The 26,552-nt window shown below is 33.7% G+C and overlaps 1 protein-coding gene across 33 annotated transcripts; it reads right to left on the bottom strand.

Moving 5' to 3' along the window:
- Positions 1-1,202: 1,202 nt before the first annotated feature.
- Positions 1,203-26,552, bottom strand: LOC105344081 (tubulin polyglutamylase ttll6). 33 transcript variants are annotated; one of them, XM_066086483.1, is made up of 24 exons: positions 26,269-26,551; positions 20,403-20,657; positions 20,019-20,078; positions 19,282-19,423; positions 15,234-15,274; positions 14,864-14,982; positions 14,506-14,636; positions 14,233-14,389; positions 13,897-14,040; positions 13,640-13,725; positions 13,308-13,533; positions 12,862-13,043; positions 12,462-12,647; positions 12,182-12,356; positions 11,875-11,916; positions 10,671-10,898; positions 10,515-10,559; positions 8,677-9,036; positions 7,320-7,412; positions 6,898-6,954; positions 5,470-5,698; positions 4,022-4,072; positions 3,416-3,475; positions 1,203-2,549 (listed from the first exon to the last, which is right to left on the bottom strand). In XM_066086483.1, the coding sequence occupies exons 2-24, from the start codon at positions 20,635-20,637 to the stop codon at positions 2,263-2,265; spliced, it is 3,336 nt and encodes a 1,111-aa protein (XP_065942555.1). In that variant the 5' UTR covers positions 20,638-20,657; positions 26,269-26,551; the 3' UTR covers positions 1,203-2,262. The 33 variants fall into 33 exon arrangements, with proteins under 33 accessions (XP_065942555.1, XP_065942554.1, XP_065942560.1 ...); XM_066086482.1 differs by having other exon boundaries at positions 20,403-20,654; XM_066086488.1 differs by lacking the exon at positions 6,898-6,954 and adding an exon at positions 6,132-6,179 and having other exon boundaries at positions 20,403-20,654.

The following is a 26,552-nucleotide window of genomic DNA, read 5'->3' as shown; positions in this document are numbered from 1 at the left end:
ATTGAAATTTTCGAAAGTATGTCATTAGAATATGGAGAACATCACTTTTGTTTTATTAATTTAAAACCATTAACCGTTAGTCCTTGTAATGAAACATTTAATAGTCCTATAGATAGTTTAGCTCACCAGTGTCAGCCCCCCCCCCCCCCCCCCCCCAAAAAAAAACCCTGAGTGTACCCTATTCAGGTCAATTTAGTAGATCAACTCAACAACAAAATCTAGGAATTTGAATAATAAGGAAATCTTTATTGAGAACCACTTTGAGTAGTAAAATAAAGTGAGGTATGAGGGAGGAGTTAAACTTTATTATAGTCCAAAGGTTTGCTTCTCCTATGGTTCATTTATTCAGGCCGACTAGTCCGGAAGTTCATCATGCAGCTAACTAGTCCTAAGGTTAAGTATTCTGATGTGCTTTTGGCATCATATTTTAAGATGGTATGTTTCACCATTTTTTAGAGGTTTAAATGCCATATGACATTACCTTAAAATAACAGTTGTGAAATACATGTAACATTTACATGTATATAACTAAACATTGGAGGAAACTTTTACAAATTATTTGTAAAAGTTTCCTCCAATGTTTAGTTATATAATAATAATTTGAGTTAAAGAATGCAATAGACTTTCATGCCATTTTAGAAAGTCATTCAGGGATTTTTTTAAGTTATGCAATATGTAATAGAATACAAGAAATTTAACCCAAAATTTAAAAACTTCATATTAATAAAGCAAGCTACACTGCTTCTTTTAAAATCTTACTTTTATATCACAATACTGGATGAATAACAATTTCTCAATTATATATTTGTCTAAACCTGTATATAGTTATTTGCTTTACTTCTCATTACAATTTAAAGGAGCAGAATGGATCCTTGTTCTCTTGAAATATGTACAAAAGCGAGCATTTTACTGTTCATATTTACATCTCTTTCTAAATCTTCCATGTTTTTCTCATTGAATTTTTTTCACAGAAAAAGAGAAGTAGTAACGTGTCAATTTGTTTTTATTGTTGATCAGCATGTTACATAGCCGGAGCAGCTAATTCTTTCATGTGTTCAATTTTACATCCACAACTCTGAAGTCTGACATCAGTCTATGTAATTAAGTTCCTGCTCTCATTTATATAGCTGAAGTTCTGATTGATCTCCAATTAATCCACGTAAAATCAACCTCAAACGTATAAATCATCATGAAGAAAAAAATCAGTTTAATAATGAGTTTATTTATTAATTCAATATCAAAGTATTAGTTTAAAAGACACATCCTTATCATAAACAAATTCTTTAATTTGACATTTTCTTCATCGATGGACGGAATAATAAGTCAGCCATATATTATATTGTCCAGGAAAATGTAGTTAATCATCTAGATTACATTCATCTATACTTTAAACAAGTCCTGGTTCAAAAAGTTTAATACCACTACAAAACTAAACAACACAGAAAATAATACTATTCATTGTTTGGCAAGACCAATTTGTTTTAATATACATTATACTGATGTTTATTGGAACGTTGGTGTCAAAGCTGCACAGAGGGCATTACAGCTGATGTTCTATTCCTGGGTCCACTACTTTTTAATTTATTAAGTGATGACAATTAATTTTCACGCCTAAATGGTAAAACTGTCTTTTGACACATTCCCTGGGCAAATTCTAGGGGAGATCACTCACACACATGCAGTCTAATTATAACCACATTCTCAAAAGGACACCACAGAAAACCTGACTTTAAGAAAACATTACTATGTAAGAGTTTGGCACACATACATTTAGGTATAGATTAGGTTATTGGCAGACTTAAATAACATTTATATAAATATTGTATAATATATACACTGATGCAGAATAATTAACATTGTTTCTTTGTATAACGTATCACAAACACGAATGAACGTATCACAGATTCACACATTACAATGCATGTATTTCTAATGTATTTACAGTAAGAAAAGTGAGGTTTTAACAAATGTCACATTCACTCATAAATTAAACTTCTGACAATGTCCTGAAGGTAAAAAATGCAAAATAATGAAATCTGAGGAGCTCAGACTGTATATATAACATACCCTTTCACGTTGTGACATGAACTTCAATATCATCTAAAATGTGAATAAAAGCAATGAAAGGATGAGGATATCACAGCTCGTAAGGACAGATAACTGTCACAGGAGGGGTCGGAACATTCACATGACTTGAAGCCATAGGAGTGCATCAACTAACACATGGACACAAAATCTCTATCACAACCACCTGGGTCAGCCTCAGCTGAACACAATGGCGTGATTCTCTCTCATCTCTAGCTGTCTCAAGCGAAGGCTGTTGGACGCTCCCCGGATTCTCTGTGATTTTGTAGACCGTGTGCTAGTTCCCATCCCGAGTTGGGGTTCTAAAGGCATGGACTGTTGAGATCCCACCCTGCTCAGAGCAGAGGACGTTCCGGATGACTTGGTATCGGGTCGTCCTAGTTCCGGTCGCTGCATTACCGGGGCAGGGGCCGACACCACTGATAAACCCGCCGGACCGTGATTGGATGAGACGCGTGGCAGGTCTAAAATAACAACATCACGCAAATTAATACCATTATTTCACGATAACAGAACTCTCAATGAAAAATGTTGCTTCGATTATTTATAAATCTATGATATGATCCGAGAAAATTCTTAAATACTTGCAATAAATTTATTCACTGTGAATAGAATTATTGGATATCAAATAAATATGAATCTATTACAGATTATTAACACTACATTTTCTACATTTCTAGTGTTAGTTTAAGAAGAACAGTACAGATCCATCACCTGTTAATAATGCAACATGAAGTACTTTCAACATTTCCTCCACTAAAACAACCACCACAAATTAAGCCTTATTCATGATATTGACAAAAAAATTAATTCTGAAGGGATTTAATTTATTGGATTTTCTTTTAAGGTTTTTCATCCCCCATCAAAAGGCAACATACCACTGCGTGGGCTCACCTTAGCCATTGTTCACTTTTCAAAATTAAATATGATACTATGGCTGAATATTTAAAATTTAAAATTCAACCGAAAAAGTTAACCATTTTTGTAAAATTTCTTTAAATTCAAGAGAAAGCAATCAGAAAAATTAACAATAAATAATTTGGAGCTAATTTCAGACGTTGGCTTGGATGAGTTAAACAGACAACAAAAGCTTAGAATTGTACATTACATGTTAATAAACAATTTTATACAGGACTGGACCAAATATGCTACACGTACATTTAAAGCCAACTGTATAAGTCGGGGTGGATTGAATAATTATTCTCTTTAACAAATTGAGGTAGGTAATGGGAGGTAGGGGTTGAGGTAGAATTAATGCCCATTCCACACTAACAAAAACATGGCCGTGATAACTAATATACATGTACTAGGGAGGTGCACCGCTACTTACTTACTGGCGGGGGAAGCTCGACACAAGTTTTGCCACTATTTGAGTCGGTTTCAATGTGATCTGACAAGTGATTTTAATAAAAAAAAAAATAATCTCAAGTACAAAAAGAGATTGGTGAGAATTATGATAATTACATCTTTAAAAGATATTAAAATGTGACATGCTTGATAATGAACCAGAATCAGTTATACCAAAAACATTACATGTATCAACTGTAACAGTTGCACCCTCCCTTACTTGTAAAAACATCATCTAATTCATTGAACAAGCATCTCAAGTTAACACGTTGTACAAATATCAATGCCACTGATTGTGAAAGTATCTTCATGTATGAATGACCGTGTTCCTCTAGCTTTTAATTCTACACTTTTCAGCTCGATCTTTTCTAATCAGTGTAAATACTACATAGTTATAGATGCCCTACTGATCTTTGAACTAATGAGAAATAGTATGAACTAAAAGCATATGTATTGCAAAAGAACATAAAAAATAAAAATAATATACAGGGTGCATGTATAGAATACTAAAACAACGCCTTCCATCCCCATGGCAACACAAGGCATGCACAGGAATGTAAGGGTCGTCTCGTCTACCCGACCTTCATACCTAAATGATACTGCCACAATGTTTGGTTTGTTGGCTGTGAAGCTCGCCAACCTGTGCAAGTTCAACAACGACGTCATTAACGGTTAGAGAAAAATGTACAGTGTGAAATTAAGGGGAGACAACATATTTGAGAAGTATAATTACGTCGCAGTCAAAGGCGTGCTGTATTACACCCTCTAAGTCTGTACCTGATTTGCATTTGCGCGCCCTACGTATTTTATGTCCTGCAAGTAACCAGTGCCACCAATCATTGCCTAGGATATCAAAATCTCGCACATCAAACTTGTGTCATGTAGTGATATGTACATGCTAATCTGATTTTATGGCAAACTTTCATGACAATTAATGTTCATTATATTTGACTGACCAAAATAGAATTACGCCTACTTGCTCTCAGTAATGGAATGTGATTGTTCCTGTATTAGTGGCAGGACCACACCCTCCAAGGAGATCAAACATATCAGACAGTGACAAGTGATTTTGCCCAAAGATGTTGACTCCACATAAATGCGATACAGCTCACAACAGCTTTAAGACTGATATATCACTCAAGAATTTTGCTTCATTCAATCGTGATCACTATCATTTAATAAAACAAGTATTGCTTTTCACTTCCTATTTCATGATTAAGCATTATCCTTGCATAAAGAACACTTCGATCTTTGACTATGCTGAATATTGTACTTCTCCGGTAGCAAAATCCTCATGTAGACTTCAAAAACAGCAATTATTGTAGATTTTTTCTAAAAAGCCCTAGTTAAAAGTTTTCAACATTAAATTTTACAATTGATCCTTCCCTAAGGTGCTGATTAACTTATACTGGCACAAAACATCTTTAATTATCATTGTGGGAATGTCATATAGATGTGAACATAAAGTGTGTACCTGAGTACGGGTGTATATATATACATGTATATGGGTGTGCACATCTCTTTGATAGCTTCACATCTACACTAGAAAAATCTCGAAAAGGTTGGAAATGATAAAGAGAAGAAGGAGGTATTTTCTACAGTTCTAGGCAGAATGTCTGGGTACGTTGTGTAATAAGTACAGATGTGTGTGTGGGGTGTACATAGAAGCCAGGAACACCAAGCAGATCCTAGAGTCTCAAACAAACGCCATCTAGACTCCATGCAACAAACTTACTTTATCAACTGAGACATGCAAGAGTAAAGAGATAGCCATATATTTCACACAGCTTAGAAATTGTCATCAAAATCAATATGTGAAAAAATAAGTAATTGAAATAAAAATTGCATTCACTGTTTGCTTGCATGGAAGATCTATTCAAAACACTCTAGTGTGTCATAAATATATATACATATATATATGTTTAAATATACTAATCAACAACATTTCTTAACAAAAGAAGTTTAACTATCTGGAATACTTTAAATCATGTTCAATTGTTAGAAACAAAGACTAATCAGTGATGATTGGACACCTACCTTCCTTTCGTTGACCATGTGCACTGAGCGTGCGTTTCTGTAGACTGCTGGGAGTCGTGGAGTCGGATCTCCAGTCTGATCCGTATCCGTTCCGAGCCAGCAGCCGATTCCGCTCCGCTTCCGTATCCATTAAGTGTGCCATATTACTGCGGAACTCTGAGTCCTGAATAATTGTCGTAGATGTAGCACGATTGCTGCCACCTAGAGGTTTCCTCACAAACTTACTTCGCTGAAAAATATAAAAACAGCATCAAACATTGACTCAATGTAAATTAATGAAAAATGATGGCAAAAAAAAATTAACACACCAGAGAGGTTGCTTGATAAAAACTGATGCTTTGTCTTCTAATATATGATAATAATTTGTTGTCTCAAAAGAACAAGAACAGAATTTCCATATAATAATTAATATAAATCTTAGAGAGTGCAGATTTTCTATTAGGTGCAGTATTAATCAAATTTCATAAGCAAATCATGTAATTGAAATGATGTCCTTCATTTCAATTTCAATTAATTTTTTATCCAACCATTTAGCTTATTGGTATAATATCCTAGATATATCATAAGATTTTCCACAACCTCTATTGAGAATACCACCAAGATACAGCGATACTTAGACATGTGATCCAAATACCAGACTTACCCCCACCCTTCTGTCTTACCAACATATTCCTGTACTGGTAGTAACTATAATTCCTGAGCAACCATCTCTGTTGCAAGTCATAAAATCTACTTTAATCAGAGGCTGTATGTGTTTACTGTTTACCATGAAATTTTGTTTAAACAGCTTTATAATATTTTCAAATCATTTTCGAGTTTCATTATTAACAAACTCAAATGAAATATATTACGTTAAGTCAGGTGCACCGCAATAGTTGTGAATGTCATGCTTTAAGTTCTAAAATATTGAATGTTTAAAATTCAAAATATGAAGTATAATAATGATTCTTACGTAGAAGTATGCTTTTGCATTGAATATTTATTTGAATAAAAAAATTATTTAAAGGACTGAAGCCTCAATTCTTAACACTGAAAATTTTAAGTACCGGTATATCCTAAGATTTTTTAAAAAGAAATATGAAAATAACTTTTTTAAAATGTCATTATTTGGTACAAACAGTTTGTTATATGTTATCAGTCAATTTAAAATGATCACAAATGCAAAACATTTTTAATGGAAAAAGAAACACTTTGTTATATATATCAAAAATCAATACAGACACACAAGAAAAAACTCAGGTGCTATGTGCTCTGCCAAGAATGCAAAAAGCATTAGCCATGGATTTTACTGCCTTCTCTATTTGATTCATACTTTCATTAAAATATTTTGTGAAAGAATTGCCTTGCTAAAAAAAACAAAATATATTAGGTCTAGCTCTGAACAATATGTCAAAAGTTCCATGCAAATAAACAAAACAATGTAAATGCCTTTTTCCATCTTGGGGTTACAAGACGCCATATTTGAAGCCTGTGTACATCTGATGCCTAGAAAATAACCACTAGTGCTCTTAATTTTTCATCAGAAGTGAAGGACTTGAGGTAATCAAAGCATATACTGATATTGATTAAAGAAAGTGTTAATTTATGCAAAATTAACTGTAGTGCATTGAACATTGGCTGCTGGAATTGTTAGATAAATCTGGATTAAGATAAGTTTAATTCTTCTTTAACCTTAATCCCCAACGAAGAAATCATAAAAATAACCTCATAACACAATTAATGCTAAACTGTGCTCCTATCCCTAGTATTTTCTGCCACTGTCTGATATTTAAGTATACGTAAGCACTAGCAAGTATATATACATCCTCCCCCCTCACCAAGCGTTCCCTGTATGTGGAGATGATGATTACCTGGTACGAGGGCACCGTCTTCTCATTGAGGCTGCCCAGGCTGCCGGACTTGGCTTGCCATGAGGTGGTGCTACGTCCGGATCCATAGCTTGGCTGAGTGTACAAAGGAGCAGATGTTTGAGAGAAAGGTTCAAGGTGGGTGTAACTGAGGGAGTTTTTCAGAGGGGGGTTGGCCAGAGGATTAGGGGGGACAGGTTCCCTGTTAATGGGGAGGGGAAGTTTGGAAGTAGAAGCAGTGAGGTGTGTTATGGGGTGCAGTGCTGTGGCTTGACCTAATGCAGTGTGCAGGGAGGAGGTACTGTGGTAGCAGGGGTTAAGGAAGTGAAGACCTCTGTGTGTTAGTTCGTAGTCACGACCACTCTGAAAGAGTAAAAACACAGTCGACAGGCTAGTGGTGTTATACATGAGGGACGTGAAAGCTTTGATGTTAGAAGCCCTGAAAACGTGGAATAATTAAAAATTGATCAAATAAAATCAAAACTTTAAAAGAGAGTAAAAACATGCAATTTGGTATATTTAGTGTTGATAAATAGGAAAATATTACAGAATTATTAATTGTATTGAAGTGCAATTTATAGGTATTGATTAAATTTGATACTAATGAAGAAATACTTAAAAACAACTATAATTTTTAGAAACAAGTAAAGAAAGAGATTGTGGTATCTTTAAGGTTTCAAGATTGTGCATTTAGTTTTTCTACATAGATGGTTATGTGCAAATTAGTGCATACTCTAAGGTTGATACAATGTACTAGTAGGTTTTTTTTTTAAGCAGCGGGTACATATTTTATTCACACACGATAATCTGGCCAACACACACCCACAAAATTCAAAGACACAGCTTTACATATACAGTCTTCATGTGACATACAGTTAATATGCAAATATTCATTTGGTAAAAATGCATTAAACATTGCTTTTCAAAATGTATGTTATTTCACGATTCAAATATACATATTGAAATACACATAGAATTCCTTCACTACATATATAGATGAATGAGTTAATAGATTGTTCAAACCAATACATATTCTAGGTAGTAGAGAAATCACTACAGACATCTAGCATCATCCAAGCCCTTTAGACTGTATCACTTTTAAAGGATTACGAAGCAAAGCCACCCAGATTGTAATGAGTAATTCACTAGAGTAAAGAATAAGCTTTTTCCACTCAGTACATGAGTACCGCATCATGAAGCTGAAATTTAGATGAGGCAATCACACCAACCAACAAACACATAGGTAACAAACTCAAAAGGGGGAACAACAGAAAAATGGACAGAAAAAAAAACCATGTCAAAAATTAGCAACTCAAAAACACAATACAACAACTCAGCAGCAAGGCACGCTTTTACCAACCTCCAAATCAAAGAGTTCCTCTGCCTCGGAGTCATCGGGGCGCGATGTCTGGTGGCTGAGTACCACCTTCCTATCACTTGTACTATAGGACAACCTAACATGGGGGAACTGTCGGTCGTCTCGCAACGGACAGAACATGTTGCCCTGATACCCATTCATTTTCATTTGAGTCTGTGCCGTTTGTCTAAGCAATTTTTTTTCTGCTTTACCGAGACTTTCGTTAGCTAGGGCATGATTGTGCCCAAAATATCTATCCAAAAGTTTTTTGTAATACTGTCTGTCTTTAATTCTAATGGGGGCGGACCTTCCGGCGAGGCAGGATTCGGTTGGTCGGTTAGAACACAGCCATCTCTGATGATCCTGTGCAGTGCAGAGAGAGGACAGACGTGATCAAATCATGCAGGTGTGAAATCTCCCTTCCTCATCTGCTTTGTGCAGAGCGGCTCTTTGCATTCACTATTTTCATACTTCCTTTTTTTATTTGGAATTTAAAGCAAAAATCTAAAGAGCCAACTTGTTGCAGGTCAGCAAATGAGGAATATCATATTTTAAATATGAAGCTGAGAGAATATAATGGTGTCAGATATATTAAACAAATCTTGCACATAAAAAATGCATACACTACAAGGAAAAAATTTTCATGCAGTATGTTGGAAAAATTCTACATTGGTGTTAATTTTAAAAATGTTAATTTAGTTCAGACTCTTTAACTCTTAGACATAAATACAATTCAAGGTCAAAGAATACCTCCCCTAAAAAAACTCCTTCTTGCAACCATATATCATTTCACAACTATGTCCAGTTGGTGCTGTGATGCCAATGCTATTTTGACTAATGAGTAATCAAATTTAGATTAAATATCCACTATCACCAGCTAAATTTGGACATTCCCATAATGTACAATAGTAAATCATCATATTAAGATTTTGTTTAGTAATGTGTGAAACAAATTGAAAGCTAAACTGACAACATCGACCATATTGGTTGGGTTTGCTGTGCAATGCCAAAATGTTTTAAAACATGCAAAACGTGAACCAAGAAGTGGCAAGCAAATTTGTGATCAACTTGGCTGTTGCTAAGTAATATATAAATTTTATAAAGCTCATAAATATTTATATGCTCAAACATAGCTACATAATGCTGCAAGACTGCAAAGGCTTTGTCCATCCCCTTCCCTCAGTATATAGATATACAAATCAAATTGTAACTTAAAAGACCTTTCCAAGAGAAGCACACATTAGCAAGAATCAGCATGAAAGACAACCAAGCATATATGTCAATCATGCACTGTCAACAATTCACTATCACCAAATCTACAGAAAAGTATGATTGATACGTGTATAGCCTACTTTTACAAGCATTAGTTTATCTGGAAGAACCAGAGTCAACCGACTTAAGAACTGTTCGTACCGAAAACAAATTTCTGGTCAACTGAACTTCAGCTGAGAGACGAGTCATTGGAGCCTAAAAATGGATAACAGAGAAACCATGACAACGTGATCCAAATGCATTACCAACTAGTAACGTCCATTATTCTAAACCCTCCAACTTCTGATACCATTGCTTGTCCCAGCTTTACTCATATATTTTATGCAGCAAAGATCCACTAAAAAGCTAGCCTTTGTCTAATACATGAATGTCCAAAGCAACATCTGTTTAAATATTTTTCTTGACCATTTGATAAGTGTCATGAAATAAATCTGTGCATCATTGTCAAATACATTGAACTTTTCTAAAGCACAGAATAATGTAGCTCTCTAAACAACAACAAATATTAATGGGATAATACACCCATACTGGACAGTTATTGTTGGCAGGGAAACAGGCATGCATTTTACCTGGGAGCCGGGCCTAGTCACTATGGTATTCGTTTGTATGTGTACCTGTCGATGCAAAAGTTGTTTGTATACATAGCACAGCACAAAAAAATAAAACAGTGGAGTGAACTGAAACCTTGAGGAGAGCCAGAGGTTAATATATTAGGTTTTACTTACCAGGGGAGGGGGGAGAGACCTGGTGTCAGTTTTAAGGACCCCCATGGTTCCCGGGGTACAGTGCAGCAGACGATACACGTGCTCTACGATTCCCAGCCCACGGACAAGGTTGTCCCGCTGGAGAAGCCCAGAGATCCTTTCTAATTCCTCTTCCTCTAAAATGTCCAGAGGTTTGGACGTGTCGACTGGATCATCACACATCTGACTGCTTGATTCACTGCCCAGAATCTTAAAATAGACACCAAGAAATATCAGTACACAACACACATTACCAAACACAAAATTATTCTCTTTTGAATTCAGATTAAAAATCAGAATGTTTATATCGGAAAATTCCACTGGATAACTATTTCATATATTTCCCATTTTCCAAAAATATATTGACATATACACATGCACATACAAGCTCTGCATTTACATGTACTTGTAAATCCATTATTTGCTACTATACTGTGATCACTTGGCATTACTATAGCTATGATACTGTGCTTCACCTTGCCAGTGTTGCTCACATTACTTTATGAAATATTACTCTATTTTAACTAAAAGCTTAGCTACTGATTCTCAAATAATCTCCCAATGTGCAGGCTTCATGTACTTGTTATTCTAAGCTTTCTCATTTCACACAATCAGAAAACCCAAACATTTGGATAATCTGTAACAAATCTTGCAATCTTAGGACAACGTGGTGGTTAATCGGAACACAAATCACTCAGCCATGAAGAACTGACACGGTTAGTGATGACGTGAGCACTATACCTGGTCACGAGTATGCAGTGGAAAATTTAGAAACACCTGTTGAAGATTATACACCTACTTCTCAGTAAAACTAACCAGTGACACGTACAATTATTGGGAAAACATACAGAGGGCAACAGTTTAAACAAATGCATGTACAATATTCAGCTTTAAAGTTAATACCCAGAGAGAAATTCATTATGAATAAATTATATCAATTTTTTTTTTTAAATTTGTCAATGAACATAGTGGTTTTTTTTTTTTTATCTGTTCTGTGTAATTTTTCAGTTTACTTCTCTAATGAACAGTATAATACAAGTATAATGCTTAACAATTAACTTTTCAGCAATTGGCTTTTATTTTTCACAAAGCAACATTCAGTTGCGGCAAAAGGAAACACCCAGGATGTAAAACAGTTCAAATGGACCAAGGTTAATATCAGTGAGAGAAAACCAACAATAGCTACCTGTGAATCGGGCCGATTAACCAATGGAAATTTTAAACACACCTGTTAAAACCATTCATTAAAATTTATAACTATATTTACTTCTTAGTGAATTAAATCTGATTTTGTTTTTGCAAGTTATCCTAAACCCAAATCAAAGTAGGAAAACAATTCTACATTCTACTAATTTGACCGATATTTCAAGCTAAACTGTTAAAATCACATTAAAATTAGACTGTGTTGTTTGTAATGAGTATCTTTGAACAAAATTACCAAAGTGATTTTGTGTACATTATTGTTAAAAAGCCATGCATGAAAAAGTACCCACCTCCATGTTTCCCCGAGCGTTCGTCAATCTGCGTGTAGGCACGATAGCTCGCTTAATGGATCTCTTCCGCCTACTGCTCGGACTTTCAGGCCGTAGCCCTGTCGATGAATTCCTTTTCCCCTTTAACATTGACTCCATTTTCTCTTTCTTTCGAGCTATTTCATCTCTCTGTTGTCTACAAAATTGAAGAAAGACAGTGTGATGGAGATGACCATAAAAAATAACTGTAACCTTATAACCCAATGGACCTCGAACAATAATGAACTCAGTGCTTTCTTACCTAGCCATTTCACTCCTGGCTTTAAAGGCTGCCGTCTCCTGGAAGAGACTGCCACTGCTATGGAAGAACTTCTCATATTTCTCGTACCCTGGGTTGGGGTAGATCCGACGGAAGTTACCTAGATGATTGTTCTCATACCTCTCCAGAACTTCTAAGTACTGGGCCTGAGCAATTTCTAATTCCTCTCTACAATTTTCAAAATATCATTGAGTATTTGAGTAATATTACTATTACAGGTCTAATACTCAATTACCCTGTATTCAGAAAATAACAACATTCAAAAACTAACATTTAAATTGACAAACAAAATGGATTTCAATAAATTTCATCTTGACCAACCTCACCTATATGCACCTGCACACACTTTTCATCACTTATTTCTGCTTGTAAGTGGACTAACCTTGTTTCCTTTTTGACCCCCCTCCCAAGCAGTCGGTCTTTAATTCTCCGTTTTTCTTCTTCTATACACTTTCGTCTATCACAAGCACCAAAATTGACTAAGTTTAGAGAGTCCCACACAAGAGCACCTTTTATTTCTCGATCCAGCTCAGAGTCTGTATTAAAACTTGGGGAGTGATTCACCTGTAATATTCAAATAAAACCTCAACACATATTGAACAATCAAATCTCTGGATACATTTATCAAAATATTACATAAACAGTCAATATTTGAATTCTGCATAATTCCTGCAAACAGGCGCGCTCATTTTCTTAATATGTTCCAACTCAAACATGTTTGCCAATATCAGAAATTTCTTTTAAATGTCTAGTCAATACACAACAGTGGAAATACTGTTGTCTGCACAGTACAAAGAGAGAATAAGAGTGCATTATGGTTCTTCCTACCTCTAACACTTGAGGTCTGAGTTTGCGATCTAAGAGGACATCGAACCCTAAGATCTCAAAACATGCACTGCCTTTGACGTGGTTAGGGAAACATGTGCGGTAGTTGTGTTTTAGGATGGAGTGAGCTGAGATCAATGTCTTGATGATGACATCATCAATGTCTGCCCACATTTTGTCCACATCATAACCCTTGTCCCTGAGATATCTATTTATTGTACTAATTCTCCTGTAAAAATAAAGTTATCTTAATTCTCAAGTTTACAAGTATTGAAAGAATATGATAGAGATCATGGAAAATTCTGACACTCAAAAACACTTTTCTTGCACTGTACCTTTTACTTCCTGCTTCATCATCTCGAATAAAGTCTTCACTGTGTTTGTTAATGGCATAATTTGTTAAATGCATAAAAACATTATCCTGCAAAAAAAAAAAAAAATGAAAATCAACATGTGTACCAGAAATTAAAAAAGAAAACAATGGAATTTGTCAGCTGCTTATTACCGGTAGAATGTTTTTCAAATCATTAAATAGACTCATATTAATTCCACACATGGAGGTCTTTGCCCTTCCTCAGTAAATGTTACTTACCACATTGTTATGCGTGGGCTCAATGTATTTATTGGTGGCAAACCTGGCCAGTCCATCTTTGAAGAGGAATATTCTAAGTGGATCACAGGAGGTCACTAATGTGTAGATTCTCAAATCAAACTTAAAACCGTCAATCAGAAATGGCTGAAATAAAGAAATAGATAAATAAGACCCATCTGCATCTAAACCAATCCGTATTTCTATTTTTATTCTAGAATTGATTCATCTTATTTCTTTATATATATGAATTTTTATGAATGGTGTTTTTATTCACACATGATCAATCTAAGATGTGTGACAAAGAATTAACAAGACATCCAGTCTAAAAACACTCACTTTGGCCATGTACTGTTGACAGATCATGTGTTCGTGAGGTTTGATTTCTTTGGGGTTCCGTGTGACCCAGATTCCTCTCCCCTGACAGCCCGTCTCCGGCTTCAAGATATAGGTTTTGTTCTTCTTCTGTCTTGTATAGGCTAAGAAGTCACCATAGCTACAAAAGAAAGGTTTGAAAAATGAAAACATTTACCATGTACCAGATTCATTCATTGAACTATGAACAACACAATGAACAACACTATGAATAACAGTCTGTCTGCCAGAACTCACTCAGCAGGAAGGCACCAAGTTTTGGGGAAGATATTGTACTCCTTTGGGAACATTTTATTCATTCGATTCAAGTTTCTGGCCAGCAGATCCTTCCGACATATTTCACTCATTCCTGGGAAGTGGTTAATTTTCTGAAAATACACAAAATAATTAAATATATTCACAATGAGAACATTATCAAACTTAGCATCACTTTTTGGATTTTACAAAAGACAATTTGCAAGTCGTGTCTTGTTTGAATTATTATTTATTACATATTGCATACATTACATCTGTTGAAGAAGTTTATCAGAAAACATTCTTCTCTATGAACTTGCAAGAGATATGTAATGAATACTGAGTACTGTGGTGTAAGTACCTGGTACTTCTTCATCTCCATGACCCGCTCCAGGGCCACGGAGTAGTCGGTCCAGTACAGGGTCCAGTCCTCGTCATCAGACACCTCCTTAAACCCAAACTTACGGGAAACGCGCCTCACTGTACACAAATTAAAGACAAGCTTACAGTATCATGCCACTCGATTAAACAGATTGATATCTAAGTTATATATGTAACCAGACAAACAGAAACTATTAAAGGTCAAAATCAGAGAAAACTTGATAACTATACAATTGCATATTTTTATATATATTACAATTTCACTTTATTGAATGGTTGGTGTATAAATCAACTAGCAGAATGGAGATTATATCTATTTAATAGAATTATTGTATGTTCAGCATACTTACCAACGTCATATTTACAGTTTGTCAAACATATGTAGTATATCCTAAAGAGAAAAGAAAAGATACAGTTATACAGATATGTTAAATAAAGAATAATACTTCAATAAAAAAAAAATTAAATGCTATTAAAAAACTGTTTTCAATTTGGAGAGATAATCAAGTTAGAAGGGGATCAAAGCACTCTCTCTTTTTGTCTGTCTGTCTGTCTGTCTCTCACTCTCTAATCATGTTTTAAACAAAACAACCACACCTTTTTTTTACATTCTGTCCATTATAATCAATATCATACTTAAAAATTATATTTGCAGCACTTTATCAATCATTTATTCCCCGATAAAAATATTAATTGAATCGGTATATGAAAAAGTGTTATAACAAAAAAAAAAAGCTATCTACGTCATTTAAAATTATGCTTTAATAACCTTTTGAAGAAAAATCACTATTCAATTCTAGTATCAATCGTGACATAGAGATTCTATGACATATTACGTTACAATATAAATTATGTAGGTTACTAGCTCAGGTTTATCACTCATTTTTATTGATCTAATATCTTCTTTATACATTCTTTTGCTGCTAAACCTAAATATTTCATGTTTGGAAACTTTGGCAATGTGTTATAGTGGGGTGATAAAGGGTTGTTAAAATATTTGTGTGTCGCTACATTGGGTCTTTGACAAGCATTACTTATCAGCGGGCAAAGCATTATTCTTCAATAAGTCTCTCCAACAATAGCTTTTATCTGGTAAATACTAACACCTATATTTACCAAGCTGTAGAGGGGCCTTGTGGAAAATCAATACCTAATGATTTATTTCAGCAAGTCCTGAGTGTCAGTGACAAGCTCATATTGTCTATGTTTGTCCCTAATTCAGGTGCTTGCTACTATTTAATAAACAAATATTGTCTCTCCCTTAGAAAAATGAAAGTTTTTTTTCTGAATTTAAAGTTTTTCCTCTACAATTCTAAGACTGAATCTATATTGAATGTATCCATTTGTCTTGTGGCACACAGATTTGTTTGACAGACAACAGATATGTTATGTGTCAACACAGCACAGTGTGCACAACATCTGACACTCATTTATCGACTGCACTCTATTTGTTTTAGAGTGATATTGAATCTGACCAAATGACACATAAGTTACATAATTAATAACCTTCTTTACAAAATTGCGGTCAATTCTTCAGCTTGTATTTACATCCATAAATAAATCATTGCCTTGCTAGCTATAATTGTAAATCTATGAGTAAAATAAACATCATAGTAACAGTGCCAATCAAAAGGTGGAGGTCAAAACACAAGATCTATTCAATACAGTCAGGAATATGCTATCTCTTTTCAGGGTCTTATTCAGAACAATGCATCCTTTGTCTTGTGTTAAATTCTATAAGCCCATTCAAAGAAATTTGGTGCTTCTAATTGACATTTTAAATTCTTTGAAACAAAAACTTGAAAGGAGATCTTGTTTTGGAGTGTTTAAACTTTCTATGGCTAGGTTATATTATACACCTTTTTTATACTAGCTATGATCCCCTGTGACAAAAGTATTTGTCAACCGTACAGGCTTATTATGATTTTAAATATACCGTCACATTCAGAATCAAGCTAAAAAAGTTAAGATCAGAAAAGTGAGGGAATTGAACGATATTGAAGACCATGCATAAGCAAACAGCTCAGAAATTTTATTTCATACTGAATAGAATAAATGTTGCTTTATAGATGAATTTTCCATTTTTCTTTTAAAAGGTTCTTTTTTGTTAGCTAAAAAAAAAAATGCAGGGTTTTGATAAACTCATCTACTCATCATAAAAACATCTTAAAACACTCAACTATCACATTCTCAGTGGTCGAGAGTAGCCGATGATTATTTACCATCAACTTGACTTTTACATTAATTCTTAATTTTTACCAATAATGGAAACAATGAATTACTAAAATTACAAAATAACTATACTTTAGCTAAAACAAGTTTGTGTAACAAAGTCAATCAAATTAAACCAACTTGAATTTCACTGAAAGAAATTAATGGACTAAAGCTAGAAAACCTTAAAAAAACCGAATGATGCACTTCTGTAAAAAGGTTTCTTAGCTATTTCAAATGAGCTTGCTCTATTGTCTCCCAGAAACTGATCAATTTATGGCGTATCAATCTCTTTAATCTGTTCGTGGCCGGGGTAGAACTGTTTATGATCTATTTGGCTCGTCCTTACTACCAGCATTACAAAGCATTATTTTAGTGTCAACCAAGTACAGAGCCATTTATAACTAGATAACTGCATGTTCCATACGGTTAATGTGAATTCACAATGTTTTCAATGAAATTTAATTTTGCAATTCAACTTAAGGTTCTACCTGGTACTACTTTCAAATGCTTGCTACTTTATTTGGAAATTAAGCTTTGTACAGGGCACTGTAAAAATAATTTAGAGTTTGTACGATTCTATTTGATCATTTATGGTAAATAAAATGAACCAAAGGGTTTCACATACAGATCTTGTAATCTACAGATCCAATATTAGCACTTATTGAGAAATATGCAAATAAAAGTTGGGTTCAATGTTAAACATACACTTAATCGCCAATTTTATATTTGTACTTATAAATGGTACTCATTTTCAAAGATCTATCATGTGAGAAAACTCATAAACCCAATTTTCATTTTACATTTCACTCCTCTGAAATTGAAATCCCCCCTCATGGAATTGAGCACCTTTTATACATATAATGTTGTAAAAAAAAAAACAACTAAAGAACATTAGAGACAGACGCTTCATTGTGACATTGTATCGACACAGAAATCTTATGTAAGTAATGAAATTTAGAGTAGATAAGTTCATTCCAATACATGAATGTCGCTACTCCATAATCTTATAACTAATAATCTGGAATGCAAATATGGCAGCGAGTAATAGGCTTAGCCCAAATAAGTGGCCATTTCATAGGTTGAGTTTAACTAATCAATATTTTAAATTGTCACTTCAATTGACACTTATCCTCCATTTTTAAACATCAAAACCGTTTTGCAAAATTCATAAATTAGTGTAAAGGTTTAAAAACATTAACATACCATAGCATAAATATCTGAATAATACTTAAAAAGTTTTGTTTATAAAAAATGAAGCTTTAAATTAATTTTTGGTACATGTATTAACTGGAAAACTTCTGTTCATTGAAAATGGAGCTTTGATTAATTTTAGTATAAACTAACTTTTGCTTTCCATTCCACATTTAGGAAATTGTTTTTGTGCATCAAGAACTACTTCTTAATCCTTTGCAAACAAGAGATGAACAAAACTAACACTTTTGAATAAACCTTCTGTATTTAATGTAATTAATTCAAAACAAACCAATTTGAAATATATATTTTCAGTGACCCCTTTCAAAGAACAGTAGGCAATGTAGAAGTTAAAGAATCACTTTCATATAGTTTTTCCCCTAAGATTTTAAGTGTACTAGTATTTTAATCCTAGAATTATGAGACAGCATTTTTTTTAAATATATTCATTAAATGATATGGTGAAAAAGAGTATGGTAAATGGGTTTTTTCCTAAGTGCCATTTAAAAGGCAAAAATATATACATTTGAATGCAAGCAAAGGATAATTTTTTTCTTTAAGAAAAGATTGAGATTTGTGACCATAAATGTTCGTTACTGTTTATATTAAGTGCTTGGTAAACACAGCAATTTCTATGTACACCTCCTCTAGAAATACCATGAAAATATAGACGTCACAGTGCACAGGGGTGATTGGTGGTAACCCCCCCCCCCCCCCCAACTACATACAACAGATCTACTCATTACAGATGTACTAAAGTACTAATGATCAATAATGATTTTACCATCAAGAATGTGACATACATCACTGTACTGGCCAACAGACTACAGTGTATAATTCAAAGGACCACAAAAATTCCCTGTAAACAAGCTGACTCTTTCATATTAAATTTGAAAGGTGAAGATGACTGATGATCCAAGCATGGGCAGAGATTGGCATATACCCCCAAATAGTCCTATTGATGTAATTGTCTCTCAATGACATTAAACTTACTTTTTCTTTTTCTTCTTTTTCTTGACAATCTTTTTGTCCTGGTCCATTTTTTTCTCTGTGTCTGCAGGGGGTGGGCCACTCGGAGTGAGTCCCTCACCCTCGTACTCCGTCTCATCATCGGCCTGGGTGCTGATCCCTGTATCTGTAAAGTTTGTACAATTATTCTCTGTCTCTTAAAAATCATAAAATGAATCAATACATGCAATAATCTAAACAGTCTTCTTTGTTCTATAATAAACAAGGATTGTAAACATTTGTTTGATACCCCTACTCCATAAACCAAATGAATACTAAACAAACACACAAGTGTATTACATTCCAATTACCAAACACACATCATAAAATCATCATGTCTTCTTATTCCACACCAGTATAAATTTTTTAAGAAATTTACTCACTGAATAATTAAAATTTGTCCAGCGAGTTTTTAGCATTAAATATTGTTTTGTTTTTAAGATAAAGGTTTTGCTCACACAATAGTAGTAAGAATAAAAGATTAGAAGGACTTGCATGTTTCACATGTTATACTATAGCTATACTGAGCTACCAGTATTGCAATAGAGATCCTAACAAAAATTCATTCAGAGCAGCAGGTATATGATTATCATACAGAAGTTTAATGGAGAGATTTTTGGTATGGTGTAGATACCGGTACATGGAGAGAATGAGGATCGGAGATCTAAGGTATGAACACACACAGACAGACAGACCAGCTATAGGGGCACGCATTAACTTACCACATGTGACACTGATAGTACTGGCAGCACTCACAATACTTGACAGTTGACAGGACTTAGCTAAGTAAACAAGTCATTTTACATAAAGTCATTTTCACTTCTTGATCTATAGTGATAGACAATATACTCAACATATTAGAGTAACCGTAAAATATTTGGCATGTACCGGTACGATGTTAGTCCAAAACTGATTTTTCAAGAAGTTTTGAATTTTGAATTTAGATTTGAATAAAAGAACTTCTGGATGCACCTATTCTTATAAATATATGCATGGCATTTACCAAAAAACTTATTTTAGCGGAAGTACTTTACGTCAAAAACACTAAATAGAATACACAGCCAAATGAAAAACGTTTACAGTAATTTGCTCCTGGGTAACCTTACCATCATCATCACCCTCCTCCTCGTCCTCTCCCATGGGCGGCTGCTGAATGAGGATGGAGTCCCCATCCATCAGGGTCAGTAGCCCCTCCCCAGCATTGGCCTCGTACCCAGAGTCTTCCCCCTCACTCTCACCCTCGGAACTCTCACTGCTCTGTGCTGCCTCTTCCTCTTCCCCATCGCTATGTTCTGATTGGTCTTCATCGTGGGGCGGAGCCTCTGGGTCAGACATGGTCATCAACTAACTCTTCTAACCTGCTGAAGGACATTATAAATTGTTTCACTGAACTCTTGGCCTCATTAATGACTAAAATATTTGGAATTAATGACCAAAATTATTTGGTATGTACAAGTAGGCTCCTCTTTACTTTCAGCAACAACAAAAAGGTCTTTTCAAAAATCAAAGTCAAAATCAGCATCTTTATTCAACTCCTTCAAATGCCCACTAGCCTCTAGTCTTCAATCTATACTTTGAATCATGATGTTAAAATCTACATAGTTTAAAAAAACAAATCAAGTCATTCTTAGAAATTGAGGTAGAAAAGAAAACTTCATGGCAGGACTCTATTTTCATTCCATTGCACCCTTTCATTTAAAAAATATTGATGTTCTAAACTTCTAATTACCCTAAAATCTCCAATCAGCAATTACATAATGGTAGCCTCATACATTTGTACAAGATCGATTCCTATGAAACCCAAAGTATAAAGTTTCTATTCGACCGGGACCTTGACACATGAAATCATACCAGTAATTACGAGAGTATACCTGTATTAGATAATTACCAGTATGTACTTACATCTGGGAACCAAACTTTGAAAAAGAATTTAAGCTGAATTTGCAATCTTTCTTTGCAGAAAAGTAAATTCAATGCGAAAATATTGATTTAAAGCATGGATATCTCAAAGGTTATCTAACAAGTTGTCTGCAAAAATAATTACTGCTCAGTATGTCTGAAAATGAGGACAGCCAAGAGAAAAAAGAAAAGTAACTATATCTTGTTTGTAAGATCCTATATTACACATCTAAGCAACATTTAAAAAAAAAAAGGAAAATATAATTTTATTACATTATTAAAAGAAAAACTTGAATTTTAAAATTACTCTGGTTGCATTGCAATATTCTGTAATAAGAACTAGTCGTACCTGTATAGGAGACATTTGTCAAATTTACATAAAACACCAATTCAATGTGTAGAAAGCTCTTAAAATGTAAGGTATAGATTATCTCGCACATTCCTCCAAACAAGAACATCAAGTTTAAATGTATTCAATCACCATACCATTCAATTGTTCTTTCCACACAACACTAGCATGTATAAATGTTTTAATCCATATGAGCACTCCAACATGAAAAAAATCAATTTCCACAATATATTTTACGCACATCCAAAATTATGACACTTATTGACAGACGGAGGGAACTAGTGAAGGTAATATCCAGTATAGAATTAAGTAAATTCCAATAAATTCAGCTTGTTATAATAAAATTCCAAAGGAGTGATAAAAAACTTGCTATCAAAGAGGCACTGTTTCATCAAAAACACACTGGCATCAAAATAAATGGCACTAAAATTCTTTTGTCCATTTCTGCACTGTGTTCCAATATTTAGTGATAATATTGACAATGACTATATGGCATATGAATTGAATTCATGCCAAAAGGCAAACAAAGTGCTTGCCAGGTTAAGCTTTGCTTCATATATCTTTAATATTTGAACTTCAAAACTTCAATTGTAATAATTTTCATCAGATTTACAGACTTCATATTGAAACTACACTAAACCAACTTGTTCCTATTTAAGACACAATTATATTTAAATTCACACTCCTTTGGCTGTTGTTGAGAATTTCAGTACTGACTACAATACGGCACACATTCATTATGGATTGGCAGCAAATCAAGCCGGTTGAACACTGAATTTATTGAGCAGACCTTTTATACCTCAGGTAGTGATATTTAAATCACAATCAACCCTTGCTTTGGAACTAAATGGCTTGGTCACAAAGACAAATCAAGGAATCAATAATAACTTAATTTATGGGTAAACTAATTCAGGTGCTGGGTACATGAATTAATATGCAACATCATGATAATTGTAATCCATCAAAAGTAATTTACAGTCAGGATAAGAAAAAAACAGAACTCCAGAAAGAGAACAACTATATATCTTTTGTTGATCTTTACAGTTTAAACTAAAAAATGATGAATTATAGAAATAATTTTGTTGTAATATCAATCAAAGACTTGTTTGCAAGACACAGTAGCTATTTCTCATATTCCTACTTTGCCCCAAGGTGTTTTTGTTGAATTACTGGTATTCATTTTTAAAATACCCCTGGATCTGAAAAATATTCCTTACTAGAATGGAAAAGATTTTTTGTATGAAGTACCCCTTCTATTTTAATTGTAATGTCAAAGAGCAACTACACTGTTTATGACTCTAGTGGGATTTTTCACTGCATATGAAGTATATCTGTCCATACAGATGATTTATAAACCTCAATTTACTGACAGTGTAATATTACATTCATTAAAAGGACAGTTGTATACATAAGAGGATTCCTGAATTATAACACCAGGGCTCTACTAATTGCCTACTTGAGTGGACAAGTAACCCAGACACTTACTAGTCCTAACTTCAACTTCACTTGTTCAAAAACATTTCAATGAAGATTTAATTTATGGCCAACTTATTAAAAATAACAATACTGTCCAGTGTCCACACTTGCATATAATGCAATGTGGATTTCAAATGGGTTTGATCACATTGCAGTTGCTTATACCTGCAATGCATAAGACTCTTAATTAGTATGTGTGAGAAGATTTCATGTAATCCCTTGAAGTTAAATCAGTCCTGGTTTTCTAGATATATATCTTGAATAGGTAAGCTTTGTAGCTTAATTAGGCTATTTGTAATCAGTTTTTCACAAAAATGCTTTTTGTACGAAACAGACCAAAAAATCACAATTTGTAACTACTCATATTTGGTCCATGGACCATTCAAAAAGCAACCCTAATTCAAGGTCTTAAGATAGTTTTTACACTGAAGCTTTTGGAGACTTTTTACTTTGTTTGGGTAACTGTCCACCACCTTGTGTGCAATGAGGCATGAATAAGTATACGTATGATTTGTTCTCATTGTACTATATTATTACCAATCAATTATCTTGTTTACTAAATTACCATAGCTGACTTCTTTTATATTTCATCCAAGAAGTAACAGTGAGGTCCTGAATCAGTTGCCCCAAAACTTTTAGAATTTTAAGTACAAAGTTCCAGAAGGAGAAACAATTTGATGAGTTATTTTTACATGCATTGTTTACAGAACAGTTCAAAATAGCAACTATCACTGCAACAATTTTTTATACATGCTGTAAAAATTGAACATGCAGTTTAAAAAATGCATGTATGACAAAATAGCTATACCAAGCTACTCCTAATAGCATAAAAATATACCGGTATATGTATAATCTAACCTATATAGCTAAATCAAGTGATTAATTGTAGAGGACCTGCATGTTGAATGTGTGAGAAGATTTCATATTACGGTGTAATTCCTCCAATAACTTTTCTTAAGAAAAGTCCTTTAAGTTTGATTTAATCAAGCAAAGTTGAGTACATATTGTTTAATTTCTAAATAGTTATTTTGCAAAACATATCTTATCAGGTCAGTTAGGCCTAAAAAAAAAATTGCATGTTTAGGGAAACCCGACCTAACCTACAAAAATGCCCCCATCCTACCATTTTTAGATGTCTGTTTTTATCCGATTGTGAATTTTATTTTATTTCTATTAAAAAATCTGTTTTTAAATGTGACACAAACAAACATTCATAGGATTCACGCAGAAAAAGATATGATAAAATAAAAAAAAAATCCCTACCTACCTAACCTAATTTTTTCATCAGTTACCCTAAACACAGAATTTTTTTTATAGGCCTTAAATTAGCAGGTCCAGCACAATCTCTTGATTTAGCTTTAAAGCTTGAAAAAGCTACATAGCTTAATAATGCTATTCAGAATAGCTTTATTCTAACTATTTTGTCATACATTTTTTTAAATGTTTATTTTAATAGCATGTAAGCAAAATGGCACTTTAGTGCAGTGATAGTTTTCAATTTTAAACTGTTCTTTAAACAATGCACATAAAAATTACTCATCGGTTTTGGGCCAATTGATTCATGACCACAAAGATACTTCTTGAATAAAATATAAAAAAGGTCAGTTATGGTAAACAAGATAATTGATTGGTAATAATTCAGCACAATGTAAAGAAATCATACTTATCCAGGCCTCAGTGCACAAAAGGTGGTGCCATGGACAGTTACCCAAACAATGGAGATATATTTTTTGCTTACCGTAAAAGTGTTCAAAAGCAGCGTTGTTAAAACAAATTTTTAATGGGGTTGCTTTTTGAATGGTCCATGGTATAATTATGAGCGGTAAATAACTTGTGATTTTTTGTATATTTCTGAAAATTAACATTTTTGTAAAAAAAAAATGCATATAATTAACTTAACGAAATATTCTGAATAGCTTTATAAGCCATATAGCTAAATCAAGAGAATGTGCTGGACCTGGTTAGGTCATATTAAACTCTTCTTGTGATGAGTCATAGTGTATTTGCACAAGTTAATGTTATAAAGAAAAGAAATTAATTCACATGGAATTGAAGGCATGCCAAGTATACTATATTGCTCCAATGTTTAAATTTTTAGCAAAATATTTGTTTAACATTTATATTATTGCAATTAAAGGGGTAACTAGATTTACCGAAATACCCGTGATTTACCGAAATGCCCAGTGAAAACACCGAAATACCCTTCAAAAACACCAAAATGCCTCATTTGAGCACAAATATTTAACATCATAGTTTGAATCTAAGTGTTTAAATGTATTTCCCAAATTTTCAGTTTGATAATGTAAGTATTTTGACATAAATAGCGATTTTTAACATGTGTAGACATTGGGATAAGAACGATAACTCTTGCATGAATTGCTTTTCACTCGAATAGAGGTGTGAAATTTTCTTCCCAGAATAAAATAACTAAGAATTAAAAATAACATATTTTGTAATATCATATAATAATTTGACATGATAATACTATAAATATTCCTTTTTCTATCAGAATTGCTCCTTTCTCTTGCACACATATATAACATGTCAACGCCAAGCGAAATCTTTGATTTGCATTTTAGTCAATAACCACGAAAATCGGCTGATTTATTCAAAAAATTTACTTTATATACAATAACTATTTATATACAACACTAAACATACACTATTTTTGGCGTAATAATGGGCATTTTGGTGTTTTTGAAGGGTATTTCGGTGTTTTCACTGGGTATTTCGGTAAATCCCGGGTATTTCGGTAATTCTATGTACCGCAATTAAAGCAAATATATAGCCATAAAAGATAGTTAAGTAAGTTTTGCAGAATTTTGCAGAAACTAATATTACTTTGGCTTACACATATAACTATAAACCAAAATGATAAACAAAATGATAATAACGTCTTCAACTGTACAGCTGTACATAGTACATAACAGCTGCATAACGTTTCAGGTATTTACATGCAGTTCTGAATATCAATTATGATTTGATTTTAGAAAAATGGTGAATGAAAATAAACTGTTCTGCGTATGATTTGTAAATGAGACAACTGTTGAATATTCTTCCTGAATAACAATGCGTGCACAAAACACACAAGATACGTGTAGACACTACAGAACATCGACAGAGGAAAGTTGGAATACGAACAAAATTCTATAATCGCCATTTTTCAATCTGCAATATCAAACAACCGCACACATGTAGGTGCAATAGAAGAAAGAGTTATACATGAAAATTCAATAATGTTTTCTTACCTAGCGGCTTTCTAATTGTCATATTCACGTTATATCGGGTCGTCGATCATCCATATTGTTTAAACATGGCGAACTTACGGAGCCCTGTCACAACATTACAAGTAAACAATAATCCTCCGCAAAAGTTGTTCAGCGTAAAAGTAGTTTCTGTCGATTTTTTAAAGAAATCAATGACAAAGATTGATATTCATAAGAGATCGATATCTTCTTTTTCCCTAGAAAAATGAGAATTTGTGCTCAGAGCGTAGTAATTTTTGGTTGATAAGTCACAACTAAAATACACA

This window comes from Magallana gigas, chromosome 6 (genome assembly GCF_963853765.1).
Source record: "Magallana gigas chromosome 6, xbMagGiga1.1, whole genome shotgun sequence".
Taxonomy (NCBI): domain Eukaryota; kingdom Metazoa; phylum Mollusca; class Bivalvia; order Ostreida; family Ostreidae; genus Magallana; species Magallana gigas.
This window is presented reverse-complemented; position numbering and strand designations above follow the sequence as displayed.

Excerpts from the sequence above, each read along its gene's own strand:
- LOC105344081 (XM_066086483.1), bottom strand. The coding sequence starts at position 20,637 with ATGACCATGTCTGACCCAGAGGCTCCGCCCCACGATGAAGACCAATCA. Across the intron at positions 13,534-13,639 it reads GATGAAGCAGGAAGTAAAAG|GAGAATTAGTACAATAAATA; the intron begins GTACAGTGCAAG and ends TTATTTTTACAG. Across the intron at positions 10,560-10,670 it reads GGTCTCTCCCCCCTCCCCTG|GTACACATACAAACGAATAC; the intron begins GTAAGTAAAACC and ends TTGCATCGACAG.